This window comes from Kwoniella botswanensis, chromosome 1 (assembly GCF_036426115.1).
Source record: "Kwoniella botswanensis chromosome 1, complete sequence".
NCBI classification, from domain to species: Eukaryota; Fungi; Basidiomycota; class Tremellomycetes; order Tremellales; family Cryptococcaceae; genus Kwoniella; species Kwoniella botswanensis.
In genome coordinates, this window is record NC_088599.1 from 2,134,728 (window position 1) to 2,149,223 (window position 14,496).

Genomic DNA, 14,496 nt, shown 5'->3' on the forward strand with positions numbered 1-14,496 from the left:
AACACGCCCTCACATGTGTTGTGCATTGTTGTCGTGACGCATGAGCCCGCATGTAGCCACGTGACTTGAAGCGGGACTCCACACTGAACCAATCGAGATTTGATTTTTACGGAAAATGTTGGACTTGGGTAGAGAGTGACTACTTATGGGTGATAGTCGTCCATCATCGATGCTTAGTACTGATCGATCTAAAACCACATATAGAAAAAAAGTCCTTGGGCAGCACAATGGCAGACGAAGAATTACCACCGAGTAAATTGGGCACTAAAAGTCATTGGGATGAGGTGTATGAGTGAGTGTTGATAACTATCTGTTTCATAACCCGTTTCCACTTTCTTCGATGTTTCCCCTGAATTTGATAGAGGGTGAACACTGTCACTCTCCTCTTATCCTATCTCATAGTCTCTATGCAACTGAAATTCAAAAACCTCTATGATCATGCTCATGCTGATAATGACCGTTATCTCGGGTATCATAGACGAGAAGTGAGAGTGTTCAACGATGTTGGCGACGAAGGGGAAGTATGGTGAGTCATTCCTTATGCCATTATCTTCTGGCCCCATCTTGAAGCTCATATCGTATCTGGATTGATAGGTTCGGTGAATCCTCAGTCACGAAAATGCGTAAATGGGCTCAACGTCATCTTCCCCCTTTTCCAAATCAAGGACCCATACGAATCCTAGAATGCGGTTCAGGCAACGGTACTCTCCTCTTATCATTCCTCACTTCATCATCACTCGATCCAAATGTTCCACCAGCCAAGCAGAATTTCCATCTGACCGGAATAGATTATTGTGAATCTGCTCGATTGCTCGCTCAATCAGTCGAAAAATCCCGGAGGGAGAATATTCAACAAGAGATTGAACAAGCTCTGGAAGATGACGAAGAGGAATTGGTCGAAAATGACATACAATGCGAATGGCGTACAGAAGATTTATTAAGGAAAGATTTCAATGGTGAACAATGGGATTTGGTGTTGGATAAGGGTACATACGATGCATTGTGTTTAAGCTCAGAAGGGATAGAAGAAGAAAATGGTAGATTACCTAGTCAGGTATATCCTGAGAAAGTAGCATTGTTGGTTAAGAAGGGTGGTTATTTCTTGATTACTAGTTGTAATTTTACGGAGGAGGAGATCAAAGCGAGGTATACGAAAGAGGGGTTAGGTAAGTCAGATCACATCAATTCTTATGGGGTCGTAAAGATAGTTTCAAGTGAAACTGATGGCTGATCATAATTTAAATGGTGCAGGTTTCGAATTCCAGTAAGTCATTACCTCGAGTGTGTCTTTACTATTTATCGACAAGAGTATACTAACCCATCTTGTATTTTTTAGCTCAAGCGTGCCTCATCCTTCGTTCTCGTTTGGCGGTAAATCCGGTACCACAGTATGTACAGTAGCATTCAAGAAGGTGATATAAACGGAATCAGTGAAAACGACTGCAAGGAGAAAGGCTGGATCGAGTGCTTTTCGATATTATCGTTCATACACACATTGCATTGCTTCGGTTCGCTTCGTTGATCGAGCAACATACATACAGTTTCAATATGGATATGAGTTACACCGATTGATGCACGTCTCACAAGTCGTTTCTGAGAGAAATAACGAGATCACCTCTGTTCCTCTGCCTATAGAGTATCCACCGAACCTGTTTCATCTTGGTCACCAAAATGTAACATTGGTTTTTGTATCCCGTTGACTGATGTTTGTTTGGTTCCTGCACCAAGATATGCCACATGCCGGTGTTTGAGTGTATAAACCCGACAAGAGGTCCATGCACTGAGGATATGTTTTGATTTTCAGGGTAATGACACGTTTTAACACGCGAATGGCTTTTGACAAGAGGTCATCCCAGGTTGGAAAGTAAACAACCAACCCATAGTGATAAATCATTTCACAACCTTTTCATCAATCAATCACTCTTTCACTTCATACATGGATCCCTCTTGGCTAGCTTAACAGCTTTTGCCACTCGACATCGACAACACCACACTCGACATCAACAACACAACAACACCATCAACTCACACCTCAACAAGCAGAAAGAACAGGATTGAAGTTGTTTGGTCAGACCAGCGCAGAGACGCACAACGTCAGGCAAGTAAACAAGGTAAAGATAGAAGAAACAGGAAAAGGTTGGATGATTTGATTATTTGTTTATTCGTCTCTTGGAAGTACTGTGAGTGTATCAACAACACCTACATGCAAGCGACATCGCTATCCTGAAGACGTATATGCTAACCCTGTCCTCACCTCAACTAGCACGCTCACCATGTCAACCTCAACTTCCTCACCATCCAGTCGACTCCGACTTGGACCCCATTCGTCACCTATCTCAGCCAGTGAAGTCGCTCGAAACTCCATCATCAGCTCATCAGCAAAAGGATGGTCACCTTTACAAATCAACAAGCGAGATTCCATCAATCAATCACCCCTGAAACCATCTTTATCACCTGATCCCAATGCACCCAGAAGATCATCAAGCTCCTTCAAACATGTCTCAAAGAACTCACTAGTATCCAATAGTCCATTCAAATCGCCTACCACAGTACAAGGTGCTCAAGCTGCTGGTCTAGACTTGGGAAAAAATACAGATCAGATCATTCATGAGAGAAGAACAGCCGCAAGGGCGTTTGGAGAATTACCATCTTCCGCTAAGGGAGTTGGAACAACTTCGAAAGCTGCCATTGGTTTAGGCATCGGTATCTCACCTTCCAAACAACGATCGACCAGTAGATCCGCTAGCGGTAGCAACAGTAATGGAAGTGCGATCAATGGCCAAAGAAAGGTATCAATAGAGAAACCTAAAGTAGCTTTCCCGGGTATCGAGAGGAGAAGTTCAACCGAAAGAAGAGTATCAGCATCGAAAGAGAATGAATCTCCAGATGTTAGAGCTTCAAAAAGAGTGCCTAGATCCAGTATGGGTTTCAAAGATTTGGCAAAAGGTACCTTGGTAACAAAATCACCATTCAAACGAGTCCCTTCCGGTGGTGGACTTTCATCTACTTCAAGTTCCAAAGCAAATGAATCGCCTTCTCGTACCGATAACGAGATCGGACCAAGTCCAAAGAGTATTCCAATCGAGAAAGACGATGTCTTCTCTTCTCCGTCTCCTCGAAGGACTTCTGCCAGTAAACAGCAACAGCAAAGAAGAGCTTCTCCATCTGCGTCTCTTGGTGTGGGTTCAAGAAGAAGTGTCTCGCCTACTCCGTCACCACCTCGATCGGTTCATCAGCCACTGTTGACTACCACGACCGGTTCAGCCGGTCCATCACCACTCAGCAGATCCCTTTCGATCCCTTCAATCGAACCTACACCTACTCCTACCCCTCACAAATCAGCCATGACTCCTTCTAGACGACTCCGAGGACCAAGAGATCTATCTGCAGGTATGGAATCGCCTACCAGAAAGACGGTCACATTCCAGAGTGTACCCGACGTCAAGGAGTTCGAAACGATGAGTGCGGAACCAAGTATGGATGGAAGTTTCGAGGTGAACAATCATGATGATGAAGAGGACGATGGATGGGTAGATGAGGGTATCAACATGAGCTTGAAACTAAGCATGGCTCGGGAAAATAGTCTCGATGAACTGCTTTCCGATGCTCAGCCTATCTTCGAATCCTCTGCGGACGCCTCACCAGTGTTCACAGAGGAGAACGATGGTCAGATGCCTGAAGATTCCACCACGGCGAATTTTATGGATACTCTGATTGAAGAAGGATTGTTCTCACCTCCCACGATGGATACTCCAGCTTTTGAAGATCAAGCTGCATTCGAACTCCCCTTGGAACCTGTCGAAGATGATTCCGATCGACCTTTCCTCGCTACACCTTCCTTGGGTGGTTCAGTCCATGCTTCCCCTTTGTTAGCTAGTGGGATGTTTGGAGAGACTGATTCAGCTGGTATACCGTATGGCCGAACGCATCATGCTGAACGAGCAGCCATCGCTCATTCTCTTTCTCCCCTCAAGCCCGCTTCACCTATTGAACAGCCTGATATCCCGAGAGATCAAGATCATAACATGCTTCTGAATGCGAATGCTGCTCAACCGGCCGTACCTATCCCTCAATCACCGGTACACTACCCAGAATACAATGATCCCTTCGCTTCAGCTTCCATTCCTCATGCGCACCAAGTCGGTGCTATACCCGATCCATTCATCACCATCCAAACTGCTACCAACGTCCTTCCAATTCAACACAAGGAGAGGGAAGAAGACGGTATTCCGCTCGGCAGGACAAGTCATGCAGAGAGGCTTCAAGCTAGAAGGATGTTAGCTACTCAAAGTTTGGGTTTGGGTATGCCTCGAAGTCCCGCTATAAGTCAAGGATTGACTAGGCAATACTCGGAAGAAGTGCATAGCGGAGAAGAATTACAAGGGGACCAAAGTGAGATGGTGGAACTTATCGAAGCACCTGTCCTTGCGCCACCTGTGGCAAGGACTGCTAGTCAAGAAAGTGAAGAAGGTACCAAGAGGCGATTGCCCAAAATACCCGCTCCAGCTCCTATGCCCGTCAATATACCCAGTCCTGTCACTAGTCCTAACAAAAATGAAGATCCGGAGAAGCTTACCGTCGCTGAGAAGAGAGTGAGTTGCACGACGTTCCCAAAGTAACATGATAGCATGCTGACTTCAATAATATAGACGAGCAAATTCGATATTTCTGGATTCTCTCTCCCTTTCATCGGATCGACCTCGCCATTCTTTAATTCTGCCCCTGCTACTTTCGAGAAGCAGCCATCTATAGATGAGCATTCTACCTCTTCCAACGAACCTGTACGACCTCTCACGCCTCCCCCAGTCATCCGAGATACCGCCGAGGACAAGCAGGAAAGTCCTCATAGATTACCTGATATGAATTTCCATTTCGAGGAGATTCAACTGCAACGGACCGGTTCGGACGAACTCAAACGTACCGCTACCGTCAAATCAAATCCCGTCAGTCCAATCAAGGTCTCGAATGAACTGAAAAAGGATTCACCGATCAAGGAGGTCGTAAGACCCAGCCTATCTGGTTCAAGCAGTCTTGGTAAACTTCCAATTTCCGGTTCTGGCAGTTCGATCAAGAATGATTTCGGTAGTCCATCAAGCAACAAGTCTCAGGATTCTACCACCACCAGGGTCCGACAGCGAATCTCAAGAGAGATGATTAGGGAAACTATCAATCAGCGAATTGCAGATGGGAGTCTCTCACGACGACCTGCAAGCTCAGGTGATCTATCCAAATCACTTCCTGTATCATTCGCTATCCCCGATATGCCTATTCGTCAAAGAAGGACTTCAGGCGTAGATAAAGATCTCCCACCACCCCCTCAGAACGAATCTCCCGCTATGGCGCCCTCTTCGTCCCAATCTGAAGAGTTAGCACCTAGAATGACCAAAGCTCATACTACCGATAATGCTGCCAGCAACTCAAGCGAGATGAGGCCAGCCATGAGACCCAGATCTCAAACTCAATCTGCTCATGAGGTGTTGAAGCAAAATGAGAAAGATGGAATCCTCAACGAACCGAAATCGGCTTTGGACAAATTAGCGTCATCTTTACCTTCCCCAACGGAAAGTGGTACGACTCTACAAAGGGAAGTCAGTGGAAGCATCGCAGCTGAAATGCCACCACCTCCGGGTAGACCGATCAGTATACTTCGGAACCCATACCCAAACCCTAATAAACAAGAGGGTTTGTTGCCCCCTGTGGATGTTGGTGTATCTTCGTCGAAAGAGAGAACTAATTCGCCATCACCTACCGATGAAGGTATGAAGGGACGAGAAAATGCTATCATCGCGAAAAGAAAGGAGAAACAGCAGGAGAGGAATGTCAGTGGGGTTAGTACGGGAAGTAGAAGAAGTAGAAGGAGTTTGAGTATGGGTGATGTTGATAAGGAAGCTGAACAGGTGAGCTACTTTGTTTACTTAATATCCAAGAAATCTAGCTAATGTAGTATGCTTTGATGCGGAATAGGCTAAAGATTTCAGAAGGAAGAATACAAGAGGTAATCCCCGATTGACCTTGGGTATAGATGACGATCAACAATCTATACTTGATGCCTTCAGAGAGGAAATCACACAGATGGACGTGAGTTCAATTTAACGAGGATGCCTTGCCTTGGCATGTTGACAGATAAGCTAATCCTTGTGTACGCGTGTCTCCTTCAGCGAGGATACAAAGTTCGTGAGAAAGCGGTAGTTCGAGCTTCTTACCATGATAAGGTCAGACACAGCAAAGCTGGCGATATTGATACAGGTAAAGCTTGGAAACAGCTTAGAAGACCTTCTGATATGGTGAGTCTCTTTCAAATTCGCTTCTGTCAAAGTAGCCTGACATATGGGATGATAGAACGAGCACGCTGCCGAAATTCGAGCGATGAGAGCTAGAGAATCCACCTCTGGTAAAGCGTCTGGAACAATTTTCGTGAAAGTCTTAGGTGTCGAAGGACTCCAGATACCCGTTCCTGATCAACCGACTTATTTCTGTATAACACTGGATAACGGTATAGATTATATCCGAACGCCTTATAGTGTGTTGGGTGAAGGTGCTAAAGTCAACCAGGAATTCTCTCTGTAAGTCATCTTGATGAGACAATGATCTTACATCGTGCAAGTCTGATCGTTTTCTGCTGTCCGTAGTGTCGAACATCCCAACTTTGAATTTTCGCTGAGTCTCGATATCCGACGTGATCCTCACATCTTGAAGATGTTGCATCAGAAGTCCGAGATACCTGCATCCAATCCAGTCATCAAAAGACCTCAAACTCCGTCATCACCTGCACATAAATCAGGTGGATTCCGATCATTGTTCGCTTCGCCCCGTAAACCCAAAGCGTCTAAAGACCCCCGATCGACTACACCTCAACCGGTCCTTCCTACACCTTCAAGTTCTAACACGGATTCGGCCAAACCGGTTGATAATATCGTCAAGTACCTATCATCACCTTCTGGGTCGACTATCGCCAAAACCCATATAGCGTTCAAGCCCATAGCGAAGAATTGTGAATCGAGAGTATTAGAAATTAGATACCCTATGTTCGCAATGTTCAAGGGTGAACCTGATCGATCGAGAGAACCACCTCAAACTCCCCAAACACCAATGTCAACTTCTACAGCTGGTTCCAGTGGATCCAATGGGCAATCGAGGAAACAACTTGCCAAGATTACCTTGCAGATCTTCAGACTACCTCCTATCCCTGGGTTGAAAGGTGAAGAATTACCTCAATGTATCGATGAGGCGTTGAGGGGTATGAGACACCATGCATGGCATGAACATGAGTATCATGAGGGTGTCCTAACTCAGGAAGGCGGTGACTGTAATGTGAGTCAAATTCTATATACATCCATCTCATCCGCGTGATCTATAACCAAGTGCTCATTTGTATATCTGATGAATTGTAGATGCCAAAGAGAAGACTGTTCAAGTTGATTGGAGGAAACCTCGTTGCTATTAACGAAGTTACCAAGAAGGAAGTCACCAAGATTGACTTACGCCAAGCTATATCTGTGATCGACCTCAACACACAGGATAACGGTACGCCCAAATCCCGAATGACGATGAGACCTCGATCGTCCGATGAAGGGCTGAGTGTAAGACCGAGGAGTTTCATGGTGGAATTCAAGGATGGGGAAAGGATTACATTCGCAGCTGATAATGATAAATCGAAAGAGGTTTGGTAGGTCTTCTTCATCAATCTATACGCAACACGTTGAAAGACCAACTGCTGATTCTTTTTTCCTGGGTGATGTAGGATGCAAACTCTGGAAGGCCTAATTGGTAAAATACCTTCCAACCCCCTCTGGGCAGAATTATTAGCTACAAGACAAAGAGAACGCGCAGCAAGACGTACAGCTTCGAGCACGAGTTTAGCTAGGGACGCTAAGCGACAAGCTTCAAGTTCAGGTCAGGGAAGACCGGTATCAATGCCTCTAGGGGCACCTAGTAAGACCAGGTAAACCAGTCAGGAAGAAGGGGGAAGGGAGGATCCTTTGGCTGGTTTCAAAATTGTATAAACTTATCTCGTTTTCTCATTGATTCGTTTTGCTTATTTATTTATCATCGTGATGATCGATTGAATGGACAATCACCAGTATATATACGTACATGAGCTTTTTGCTACACTTCGTTTCTTGATATTCTTTGTATTTCTTTGAGTCTATGAAATGGAACTGGCCATATGTACATAGAATAAAAACTTTCGCTTGGGATGAATTGCAGGTTATACTTGTCAGCTGATGAATTTGTATATACATGACAAACACTGCGCCGCATATTAGATGCATAGGTCCAATATGCAATACCTCAAACGATTTCTCCTATGTACCATGACATACGAAAATGGTGCCAACTATCCACTTTCGGCGATTGTTCCAGTTGGTCCCTCCGATTTGACCAACTTGATCAATGGCCAATTATGCGGGGTGTTCTCACCCACACCGAAGCTAGAGTAGTTGCTGTCCTCTGATGAATGACAGATATCATCAACTACCCAATCAGTCCAGACTCGATTGGTCGATCTGGTTTGTGCTCCATGATCATTGTTCAATCTTTCACACTCCTTTGAAATCTCATGGGCACCACTAACCCGAGGAAGTCTTTTAAGATAACTGTCAGAATCGATATCAAACCAAGTTGCCATTGTGTATTGACCATTGACTTTTGCGAAATCTTTTCGATTATTTGTAACAGTCTCCATCAATGAACCTCTATGGGTCTTTTGCACCTCTGTTCTGAATTCTTTCAGAGCTTCGTTGGCGCGTCTACCTATCTTGAATGCCTCATCAACTTTGCCCGTCCAACTGGCTTCTCCTCCCCAGTCCGACTGAAGGTCAAATGAGTGTTGGAAGTCCTCGACTTTCTTGATCGTCGATGGTGCAGGTTCTGGGTTGTTTCTGCTCCATGTTAGTCTGGAGAACACCATATATTCTTGTCGTGTGAGATCACAAACTTTGATATTATCTGATCCGTTCGAAGTTGGAATCTCGCGGAGTTGACTCAATTGGTCGGGACAGACATGATAATCTAAAACCAGCTCGTAATTTCTTGCTAAACTATCATAGGTGAAATGACCACGACCACTTCCCGATCTGTTATCCCTGGAGCTCATCTTAACCGTGACTTGGATAATAATGGGGTAATAGGGGCAATGGCGCAAGTCTCTTTGTCTGCAAAAGAAACAAAAATAGAGCAAGAGGGATTAAAAAAGGGCTGAACCACTGAAGTCTGCAAAATAGATACCATTTGGTCTGTGAAGATTGGATCGGTATGTCGTGGTCGAGTCCGGAACAGTTCTTCTGTGAAACACACACCTTGTCCATCATCCTTTCACTCTCTCTGAAAGGGAAGGAGGAGCTACGAAGACCAAGCGAAACTGAGACTATGCCCCTCCTGCGGGAGTCTGAAATCGACTTTACTTCTTGGCTTCGCAGTTTCAAAGATAGAAATCTTTCTACTTCTATTTTCTGCATCTTTGTGCGCCTTCTGGTCTGGACGTCTGACCGATGTGGCGCTTGACATCTTGTAGCGATTTCACGCGCTGTGATGTGGCTGAAGCGGTCGTTCCTTTCTTGGTAATTCTTCATGTGCGTTTCAAGAGCTCCTTCTGATCTGTCGAGTCCTTCGAGATAACCGGCTCTATCAAAGCTCACACTCTTCACCCTCTTGAGAGTTTCGACAAGGAAGCTCCTTTTTTCCTATTTGATCGTTCTTTGTGACGTGTTTGGTCTAGCGTTCCGGCCCGGTGCTTCGGCCAGTTCTTACTGCATCATATGCCTCATGTTACCTGGACGAGGGAACATAAATTGAGGGAGTGAATCAACGCAGTAACGACCATTGCAATTCTGGTCAGACCAAATACATGGAGCTGTAGTTCCAAAGTTGCCTTGACCCATCCACTACCATGTCCTCATCTGCCACAAGTACAACTACCACACTTCCCTCCACAAAGGGTGAAACCAGCTCTACTGGTAGTATTTCCGTCAGGGGCGTCGGACCCATTGATCCCGATCAAAAAGTCACGGTAATTCTAAGTATCTACAGTGGAGAGGGAGGCAATCTCGTATTAGCTGACTGGACAGTAACTGATCCGCTCGCTCAACAAACGAGTACGATCATCCATCGACTGCAATGGGGAACGGCTATATCCTTGGGTCGTATTGTTTACGACCCATCACACGGAAGCTCAAAGTATAGTGCAGAAAGTGCTCAAGAATTCCTACAAGAGCTGGAACCTCAACTTGAGATGCTTGACGCGGCTGAGCTTCGCTTTGATCTGATTTCAAGAAGATCACTCAGCTTTTTCCAACCAGATAAGGCCATATGGCAAGCTTTGAAAGACTATACAGAAAGCTTTGAGGCTCAACTTGAAAGGCGATCGACGTTTATCCGAGAGAAATATGATCGGTTCAAGAGTAAAGATGATTTTAAATTGAGATTCGTTGATCGCGAAGAGTGGTGCACTGCCTGTCCACCTCAACCCGACTGCATCACTAGGACGATCCCCTTCAAGCTTGATCAAGGCCGATATGAGATGCAAATGCGAACTCAGTGGGGTGATTCTGTTGTGGGAGATGTTTCCCAGGTCAAACAACCCAAGCCGGAGCTTGACACTGTGCTAGTTCCTGTGATCTTTCCCACTACTCACAACGAAGACGAAACGACTGACGCCGGGCAAGGGGTCTCAGCTACGAAAGGGACCGTTGAGGATGGGGAAGGGAAGGCCGTTGTGGCTAAAGAGATGGAGTGATTGCTCGGAAAGGCACTTTCGGAGCACGGTGAATGGTCAGCTTTCATTCGTCGTTTTATGCCACAAGCCAGGGATACTGTATGCATAGGAATAAGTGGACCACACAGTAGTATCATCTTATGATATTATACTACACATCGTCCTGTTTATCAGCACTGTTCTCATTGTCCAAGGAAGGACAGTAAACGGGAACAAGGATCTTCCCAGGAATTTCCTCTAGTAGTCTCGGACTGACCTCACTCCAGGGGCCAATCGTCGATTGTCCCCATTGTTGTTCGATTTGTCTACGATATAAGGTAAGATCCAAAGGGGCTTGTAACCTATTTGCAAATTCCTCAGAAAGTCCTGGTTCACGAGTAATGAAATCTTGTCTGTCTCTTGCGAATTCAAGATCGAAAAGACTTTTATCACTTGATGGGATTTCGTTATCATAATGATTTTGAATCCACCTTTGGATATTCCTCGTTGCATTTGGAGTAGACAGATGGTTCAGAAAAGTAGAAACTTTTAATCCGTCTGGAATAGCACTTGTCATAAATTTTTCTCTTTCGCTCTCTGCGCCTCTTGAGAGGTGATTGAGATAAACTGGATGTATATTATCTCGAAATGCCTTTGCGGCGTTCATACTCTCCGACGAATATGGACGGGAACGATCATATAACATACGTGGAGTCACTCTAGTGCTAGACATGTCCAATTGGTATATCGATGGGGAAGATGCATCCGGGTGCGATTCAGAGCTAGTTCCAGAGATGGACAAACATTGGAGGTTGGAACCCCTACCCGTACACAGGTAATATAATAAGGTGATTTTCTGATTACCATCGTCTTTAGATTCCAATGGACGTTTCACCCCTTTTACAACGAAAGATCCCACGGATCTGGATCTGGACGTGGAATCTGTAAGAGTGAGAGTGGTACTGAGTCCAGTGTTGACATGAGTGATAGTTGCGGACATGGCATGGAAACCTAACAAGCAAGGTAATGTGAGTGTAAGGATTTCTCAGGATGTCAAGTGGCGAAAGAGGGTCCCCAAATACAGATTTGAATGTATTCAGTATAGTATGTGAATCGCAAGCTCGGTGTTCACATACTCTTACACATCATTGTCAGTAACAGAAGTGCGATTCGATGATCCTTTATGAGTGGGAAGGTGTCGTAAACATAGCCTTCCTCCAAAGACGCTTGTTTCCTTCTTTGTTGGAAAACAAATATGAAACAGAATGTGCATGAAGATTTAGTACAGCGTTCAGAAGGGAAGGGATGTACAGTATGGGTGTTTGTCCTCGACTGGCTCTTATACTTTTGCAAGAAAGGGGATTTCCAAGATAGACATGCATCGTTGTATGACCTAATTCGGCCTCCTGATCTCACTACACCTCAGCAACCGGGGCGAATGTATCAGGGACGACCCATTTATATTCTCTTCCTGACTTCACAATTTGTTCTTTAGCTTGGGCATAAGCATTGACATAAGCCTATTGCAACATGGCAAAAACATCAAGATTAGCCATTCCGCCCATTGCCACAATTGATGATTCTACTCACCTCATCACTTTTCAATTCATGCCATGCCAGAGCTGACGTCGCATCATCGATTAGGCGTCCCTGCCACTGACCGATCTTCGAACCCATGTCGTATCGCATTAGACCGGTACATGGGTCGGGAACAGGGGGTGGCAGAGAGTAGATAATATTGGGGCCGGGAGGCGGTGAACAGTAGGTGGAATTTAGGTTGGCGGTAGGCGAGAGAGGTAGGGAGAACTGTACGGAAATTGCAATCAAGTCAATCGACAAATTGTTGATCGATTCGACCTGGATGAAAGAGTTATGGAGATAAGGGGTGTGAATTTCTTACTGACCATCAGACTACCCATTCTGGCATCTTCATCCCACTGCGAGTTCCTTGTTGACGCTGGAACATCGGCCACAGCCATTGTCTTCACCTATAGTATAGTCATAAACAACCACTCTTCAGTCACTTTCTGCATGAAATAAGATTTTTTCCACTTACCACGCCCCACGAGAACCCATACATCATCCCTTGGAAGTAATATTGGTAGCCTGTCCATCTACCAAATGCCGAGCCCACATATTCTGGTTCGTTGGGATTGAGGGATAACAGAGTTGGAATTAAGTTGGGCAAGATAGGCAGAGTCTGTAAGGTCGTACCAGGCATCTTGGTCAGTCGGCCGCGACGGAGACTATGAATATGGCATGTTGCTGAAGAAGGATTCTGAACTCACATCATCATCGCATTTCCTAACAGAAAGTCGATCTCGTCAGCTCACCACCTTCGGATCATCCGTGAGAATGGTTTGAAGCTCGATGAATTTCAATTCACTTACATGACCCACCAAGCCTTCCTACCGCCCTGTCTCCCCACATACCTCAACCACTCCCATGACTTCCCATTGTTCATATTTTCCATCCCTTCCAACAACTTCAACCTAATCACATCCCCGTACACTTTCATCTCCTTCCGGATCTCTTCTTCCTCTTGTGCGCTCTCAATTTTATTACCCATCACGAACTTAATCTCGATCAAGTGTCTATACTCTTCCGGAACAGTTTCCATGAGATTTAGCTGTCTTATAAGGTTCCTACGTCTCCTCGAGCCGCTCGTAGACGTCGAAAAAATATGTAACATCAATACAGCAGGGGAAATCAAGACCTGTTGGATCCCATCATGAGTATGGTGCGATTTATAATTTGGTGGAGTTAAATTAGGTATCTTGAAAGTTCCCATCCATGGTTCATTCCTCAATCCCGGTATTATACCTGGTGGTGCTAACAGTCCAGCAGGGTTATATACGATTTTATGTAAATACGGATGAGAGAAACTTGGCGTATTGGCGAAAATGTAGTTGTATCGGTGATGTGAGGGCATTTCAGTAAATGGCTGAATGGCATGATGATAGATGTGAAGGAACGCAAGAAACAGTGAAAGAGAGAGGAGAAGGAAGAGGGAAAGTCGTCGGTATCGCAGGTTCTGGATGTTGAGGCGAGGTATCTTCATGGCGTCTGGTTGTTGAGGGTATATAAGGCTACTTCAATAGGGTATATTCGACTTCTACTCTTTCACGATAGCATAGAACTTCAGCATTACAGTCATGATGAACGAGGCGATCAGCAGTTGTTGTGGATGTTTACATCTCGTCCAAAATTGGTTGAAACAACGACAAGACAACTAGCGGAACGAGGTCCTTTCTGACATACACACAACCAAAGACCCAATCAGCAAGTCAGGTCAGGTTGACCGACAACCCCTTACTGATGGTCAGTGCTCGATCTCTCCGCCAGTCAAAGCGCTCGCTCGGCTCGGTGCTTTGGGTTCGATCATTAACACAACAGGTATGCAGAGGTCTCTCAGTCCTATCCTGTCTCCTGTCTGTACAAAGGTCGATCACTTTGATTGTACGTTCAGATTCATTCGCATGACTGTCCTTTCGATTGGTCTGAGGTTCAGACAATGACCCAGTCGAGATACAATGCAGAGCAGTGCACTGCAATGTTAGTACATGACCTGAACGGGAGTTTAGCGTGGTGATCCAGGCGCTAGATCGAGAAAAGTCGACTTACCTGTCCCGTGTCTGGTGTCCACCATGCTTTGTGTCTACCAAACCTCACCACGCTAGAGATACTGTGCATCTCGGTATGCTTGTGCGCCTTGAGTACACATGCATTGAAAAGAATATGACACGTTACTCTGTTTGACGATTGTCATTGTCATCATGTACGACGCGTCGAGCCGAGTCGCG

At 45.3% G+C, this 14,496-nt stretch overlaps 6 protein-coding genes across 6 annotated transcripts; 3 read left to right on the plus strand and 3 right to left on the minus strand.

Annotated features, from left to right (window-relative positions):
• Positions 1-227: 227 nt before the first annotated feature.
• Positions 228-1,421, plus strand: L199_000833 (uncharacterized protein; the record flags this gene model as incomplete). Its single annotated transcript, XM_064886591.1, has 5 exons — positions 228-292; positions 479-526; positions 595-1,166; positions 1,252-1,264; positions 1,337-1,421. 5 exons carry the CDS (start codon positions 228-230, stop codon positions 1,419-1,421), a joined length of 783 nt encoding a protein of 260 aa, XP_064742663.1.
• An 852-nt stretch (positions 1,422-2,273) lies between these two features.
• On the plus strand, positions 2,274-7,946 carry L199_000834 (uncharacterized protein; the record flags this gene model as incomplete). Its single annotated transcript, XM_064886592.1, has 9 exons — positions 2,274-4,592; positions 4,650-5,897; positions 5,965-6,078; positions 6,159-6,284; positions 6,340-6,563; positions 6,630-7,042; positions 7,106-7,311; positions 7,392-7,666; positions 7,742-7,946. 9 exons carry the CDS (start codon positions 2,274-2,276, stop codon positions 7,944-7,946), a joined length of 5,130 nt encoding a protein of 1,709 aa, XP_064742664.1.
• Positions 7,947-8,338: 392 nt separating this feature from the next.
• On the minus strand, positions 8,339-9,097 carry L199_000835 (uncharacterized protein; the record flags this gene model as incomplete). The annotated part of the gene is made up of 1 exon (XM_064886593.1): positions 8,339-9,097. One exon carries the CDS (start codon positions 9,095-9,097, stop codon positions 8,339-8,341), a length of 759 nt encoding a protein of 252 aa, XP_064742665.1.
• Positions 9,098-9,889: 792 nt separating this feature from the next.
• Positions 9,890-10,735, plus strand: L199_000836 (uncharacterized protein; the record flags this gene model as incomplete). Its single annotated transcript, XM_064886594.1, has 1 exon — positions 9,890-10,735. One exon carries the CDS (start codon positions 9,890-9,892, stop codon positions 10,733-10,735), a length of 846 nt encoding a protein of 281 aa, XP_064742666.1.
• Positions 10,736-10,865: 130 nt separating this feature from the next.
• On the minus strand, positions 10,866-11,693 carry L199_000837 (uncharacterized protein; the record flags this gene model as incomplete). Its single annotated transcript, XM_064886595.1, has 1 exon — positions 10,866-11,693. The coding sequence occupies one exon, from the start codon at positions 11,691-11,693 to the stop codon at positions 10,866-10,868; it is 828 nt and encodes a 275-aa protein (XP_064742667.1).
• A 415-nt stretch (positions 11,694-12,108) lies between these two features.
• L199_000838 (uncharacterized protein) lies at positions 12,109-13,625 on the minus strand (the record flags this gene model as incomplete). Its single annotated transcript, XM_064886596.1, has 6 exons — positions 12,109-12,213; positions 12,284-12,499; positions 12,598-12,681; positions 12,750-12,893; positions 12,982-12,997; positions 13,084-13,625. The coding sequence occupies 6 exons, from the start codon at positions 13,623-13,625 to the stop codon at positions 12,109-12,111; spliced, it is 1,107 nt and encodes a 368-aa protein (XP_064742668.1).
• Between the last annotated feature and the right edge of the window lie 871 nt (positions 13,626-14,496).